The 4,809-nt window shown below is 50.9% G+C and overlaps 1 protein-coding gene across 1 annotated transcript in view; it reads left to right on the forward strand.

Moving 5' to 3' along the window:
• Positions 1 to 2,903, forward strand: part of nedd9 (neural precursor cell expressed, developmentally down-regulated 9) — a 47,086-nt gene extending 44,183 nt beyond the window's left edge. Inside the window, exons 5-8 of the mRNA XM_037693066.1 lie at positions 1 to 69; positions 943 to 2,088; positions 2,185 to 2,274; positions 2,378 to 2,903. Coding sequence (XP_037548994.1) covers positions 1 to 69; positions 943 to 2,088; positions 2,185 to 2,274; positions 2,378 to 2,887 — 1,815 coding nt within the window. The 3' untranslated portion in view covers positions 2,888 to 2,903. The remainder of the gene's footprint in view (positions 70 to 942; positions 2,089 to 2,184; positions 2,275 to 2,377) is intronic.
• The last annotated feature ends 1,906 nt before the right edge of the window (positions 2,904 to 4,809 follow it).

Raw genomic sequence — 4,809 nt, forward strand, 5'->3', positions numbered from 1 at the left:
GATGTTCCACCGTCTCAAATGGACCTCAGGACCCAAGGGGTCTACGACGTTCCACCGTCTTCTCATGGGGTAAGGAGAAGACTTTTGAGTCAAACGAGCCGTCAGCTCGTTATAAGAACTGGAAGAACACTCCGACCCGTTACTCACGCCGCTCCAGATTGCAGCGATTTGGAAATCTCTTAATACCATATTTTATACGTTTATGAGAAGTAGCCGTAAAACATAAAAAGATTTGAAGCTCTCGACCTTGACCTCTCTAAGTGTCTTTAAGAATCTGTTGGACTCCTGGCAGGGTCCAATGCAGACATGTTCCTGTTTTTAGTTTTCTACATTTGTCTTGGAATCTAGCTGTTTTTTGTTTTGTTACCTTTTTCCTTTTAGCCATCCTATTTGTTAAAAAAAAAAAAAACTGTAGTATGAGTTTTTATAACTGTTTATTGTTGTCGCTGTTGTCCATTGTTGTCATCTTTCTTTGTTGAAATCAGGTCTCTCTTGTAAATGAGTCCTCGAGGCTCAATGGGATTTACCTGTATAAATAAAGGTTGATTGATAATGGTACTTAAAAGTGCAGATACTGAGTACCATGAGTACCAAAGAGTACCAGTGAATACCGTGAGTACCAGTATCTGTGAGTACCGGTATCTGTCAGTACCGGTATCTGTGAGTACTGGTATCTGTGAGTACCAGTATCTGTGAGTACCGGTATCTGTGAGTACCGGTAGCTGTGAGTACCGGTAGCTGTGAGTACCGGTATCTGTGAGTACCGGTATCTGTGAGTACTGGTATCTGTGAGTACTGGCACCTTTTGAGCACCGACGTCCAGAAAATGTTTGTGCAACGGTTCAGGGGCATGAATTCAGCTGTGTGACGTTTTTCATCTCTAAAGCAGACCGACAGTTTGATTCCTGGTCTCATGAGCCCTCCTCTCTCTGCCACCCACAGGTCTACTCAGTGCCGCCGTGCAGGACCAACGCCACCCCCCAGGAGGGAAACTACGACTTCCCGCAGCCTCTCAAGCACAAACAGGAAGGGATCTACGACGTCCCGCCCCCTGCCCTCACCAAGCCTGCCCACAGCCCCCAGTCTCATTACGATTTCCCCCCCAGCACCAGCGTTGAGTCTCCCGCCCAGCGCCAACACCCCAACGGCAACGAGGGAATCTACGACGTTCCCCCCTCTGCCCTTCACTCCGGGCCGGACCCTCAACTGGACGTCTATGACTTCCCTCGAGGCGTGCAGCCCCCCCAGCTGAACGCCTCTGTAGCGGACAGAGACGGGATCTACGATGTCCCGGCTCAGGACACTCGGGCGGTGGCGGACGTGACGGACGGTGTGAACCGTCTGTCCATCTCCAGCACCGGCAGCTCGCGCAGCAGCATGTCCACCTCCTCGTCCTCCGCAGGCTCCGGTGCTGAGGGACGCCTTGTTCTGGACGTGGATGCCGCCCTGCAGAGGTTGTTCCGCCTGCAGCAGGCGCTGGAGCTCACAGTCGGGGCGCTGCATTCCATGACAGCTTCCCCGCACTGGAGGACGTTTCCCTTCATGGAGCGCCACGCCAACAACGTCCGCACAGTGCTGGACAGGGTTCGGACTGCCGTTGTGGACTTTGTGGTCTTCGGTAAAGGAGCTGCAGCGAACGCCACATCCCTGTCAGACACGAGCCTGCACAGTAAGCTCCGGCGTCAGCTAGGACGCCTGGAGGACTCGCAGCAGATTCTCCTGCAGACCTACCAGGTTCTGGAGAACTGCAGCTGGGCCCTGAATGCCCTGACCTCGTCCAGGCAGCACCACAACAAGAGCGACGACCTGGACCGCTTTGTCATGGTGTCAAGAACGGTCCCTGACGACGCCAAGCAGCTGACGTCCACCATTGGCAGCAACGCCGATTTGCTGTTCAGACGAACGGATGGGAGTTCGCCCGAGGAGCACCCGGTCCACCCGCTGACCTCGCCCCCCTCAGAGAACGATAACTTCAGGGGTCAGACCAAGACCTTCCCTGTGCCCCCCGGCCAGGACAAAGACAACATGAACAACAGCGAGAAGTGCGTCAAAAGCTGGATGGAGGACTACGACTACGTGCACCTGCAGGTAGAACATCACCTGTTTTTACACGTTTATCACCAAAATAAAGCCGTGATGATGGAACCCGAGGAACTTTCTTCACCGTTTCCTTGTTCCTCTCAGGGTAAAGAAGACTTTGAACGCCAGCAGAAGGAGCTGTTGGAGAAAGAAGACGTCATAAAGCAGAACCCAGTCCAGCTGGGCCAGGAACAGGTACCTCTCCCTCTCCAGACTCTCTTCTGCCTGCTGTCTATAGAGAAACAAATCTCTGCTGAAAACTCTTGTTTCTGTTTAATTGCTGCTCTGGTTTCCACAGATCAACCAGTTCAAGAAGCTGGAACAGGAAGTGATCAAACCCGTGGAGAACGACGTGCCGCAGTGGATCACCGCCTCCACGTCGGACCCGTCCTCCGCCCACGTGTGCTCCCGGGACCGCCAGCTGCTCACCTTCTACTCGACGCAGTGCGAGCAGCACTTCGTCACGCTCCTCAGCGCCGTGGACGCCTTCTTCGGCTGTATCAGAGCCGGGCAGCCCCCCCGCATCTTCGTCGCGCACAGCAAGTTCGTCATCCTCAGCGCCCACAAGCTGGTCTTCATCGGGGACACGCTGTCCCGGCAGGCGTCCGCCCCCGAGGTGGCCAACCGGGTGATGAACTCCAGCAACGTGCTGTGCGACCTGCTGAAGACGGTGGTGGCGGCCACCAAAACGGCCGCCCTGAACTACCCGAACACGGCCGCCATCCAGGAGATGGTGGACCGGGTCACGGAGCTGTCGCACCGTGCGCAGCATTTCAAGGAGCAGCTGCTGCAGATGTCCTCGCTCTGACGCCCTCGAGCTGCGTCGAGCTGCGTCTGTAAATAATCTGTAAAGATTTCTCTGTAGATAGTTTTATAAAGCGCTTTGGACTCAGAACTTTCCCGATGCGTTTGAGGAACACTCCCGATGCGTTTGAGGAACATTCCCGATGCGTTTGAGGAACATTCCCGATGCGTTTGAGGAACATTCCCGATGCGTTTGAGGAACTTTCCCGATGCGTTTGAGGAACATTCCCGATGCGTTTGAGGAACATTCCCGATGCGTTTGAGGAACTTTCCCGATGCGTTTGAGGAACTTTCCCGATGCGTTTGAGGAACTTTCCCGATGCGTTTGAGGAACATTCCCGATGCGTTTGAGGAACTTTCCCGATGCGTTTGAGGAACTTTCCCGATGCGTTTGAGGAACATTCCCGATGCGTTTGAGGAACATTCCCGATGCGTTTGAGGAACTTTCCCGATGCGTTTGAGGAACTTTCCCGATGCGTTTGAGGAACTTTCCCGATGCGTTTGAGGAACTTTCCCGATGCGTTTGAGGAACTTTCCCGATGCGTTTGAGGAACTTTCCCGATGCGTTTGAGGAACTTTCTCGATGCGTTTGAGGAACTTTCCCGATGCGTTTGAGGATCCTCCGGAGCCGTTTGTGTCGTTCTGTTCTGTCGGTGGTCGTTCCTGTAAATCGTGTCTGTCAGTAAAAAAAACTTCCTGAACTCAAAACTGTCGTCTCGTTTCTGATTTCACTGAAAAACAAACGTTTCGAAATATGAAGACGGTAAAAACCAGAACCCGATGAGGTTCTGGATTCACTGAAGTCCTGATCTGGTCCTGAACGCTGAGCCAGCTGCAGGTTTTTAATGTTGCTCTACATCTTTTTTAATCTAACCTCTTCTGTCACGTATTAAAATGTTCGGCTCGTTCAGCTGATGGATGCTTCGACTTATGTTTTTTACATTTTATATTTAGTTTTATATTTTTAAAGGATTTTTAAAATTTTATCTGAAGACTTTTGGATTTCATCAGTTCCTGTAAAAACTTTATTCCCTTTGAAATCTGCTTCGGCTACTGGCTCTGTTTTGCTAATGTTTTTAACTTTTAGCTAGTGGTCTCCTTTTAGTTTAGCTAGTGTTCTCCTTATAGCTTTAGCTAGTGTTCTACTTTTAGCTACTGTTCTCTTAAGTTTTAGCTAGTGCTCTCCTTTTAGCTTTATCTTTTAGCTTGGGTCCTGGACTCAGGACCCAGAACCTTCTGTCGTTCGAGGCTGCAGCCCAGAAACCTACAAAAGACGTCCTTCAGTTCTGTCTCCGTCGATGAGATCCAGTCTGCTGGATCTGACAGAGTCCAACTGCAGAGTGGTGGAGCAGAGGTTAGAGAAGGTGGGCCTGTGATCGGAAGATCGCGGGTTCAAGCCCCAGTACCGACAACATCAAAAATGTGGGTTGGGAATCTCCCACACCTGCCCCCACCCTCATTTGCCCCACCCTGGGCCCTTGAGCAAGGCCCTTAACCCCATCTGCTCCCTAAATCAGGTCTCTCTTGAAAATGAGTTCTTGTGGCTCAATGAGTCTACCTGGATAAATAAAGGTAAATGGAAAAGAAAAAAACCTGGAACCAAACAGAACCACCAGAACCAGAACAGTCCTGCAGCCTGTGGTTCTGAAAGCTGCTGTAATGGATCTGCAGGTTCTGGAAGCTGCAGATGAACAGAAGTGGACCGACTCTGAGGTGCAGCATCGCTGGTACTGGTTCAGCTCGGTGTCAGTCCACTTTGACCTGAGTTTCTTCTAGACCTGCAGGACCTTCAGGAACTTGTTGAGGAGGATGTGTGAGAGACGGATCGTTAAAAATAAGTCAACCTGCTCCTAAACTAAACTAAACTAAATAAATAAACTAAACTAAATAAATAAACTAAACTAAACTAAATAACTAAACTAAATA

This window comes from Nematolebias whitei, chromosome 19 (assembly GCF_014905685.2).
Source record: "Nematolebias whitei isolate Nwh7 chromosome 19, NemWhi1, whole genome shotgun sequence".
NCBI lineage: Eukaryota > Metazoa > Chordata > Actinopteri > Cyprinodontiformes > Rivulidae > Nematolebias > Nematolebias whitei.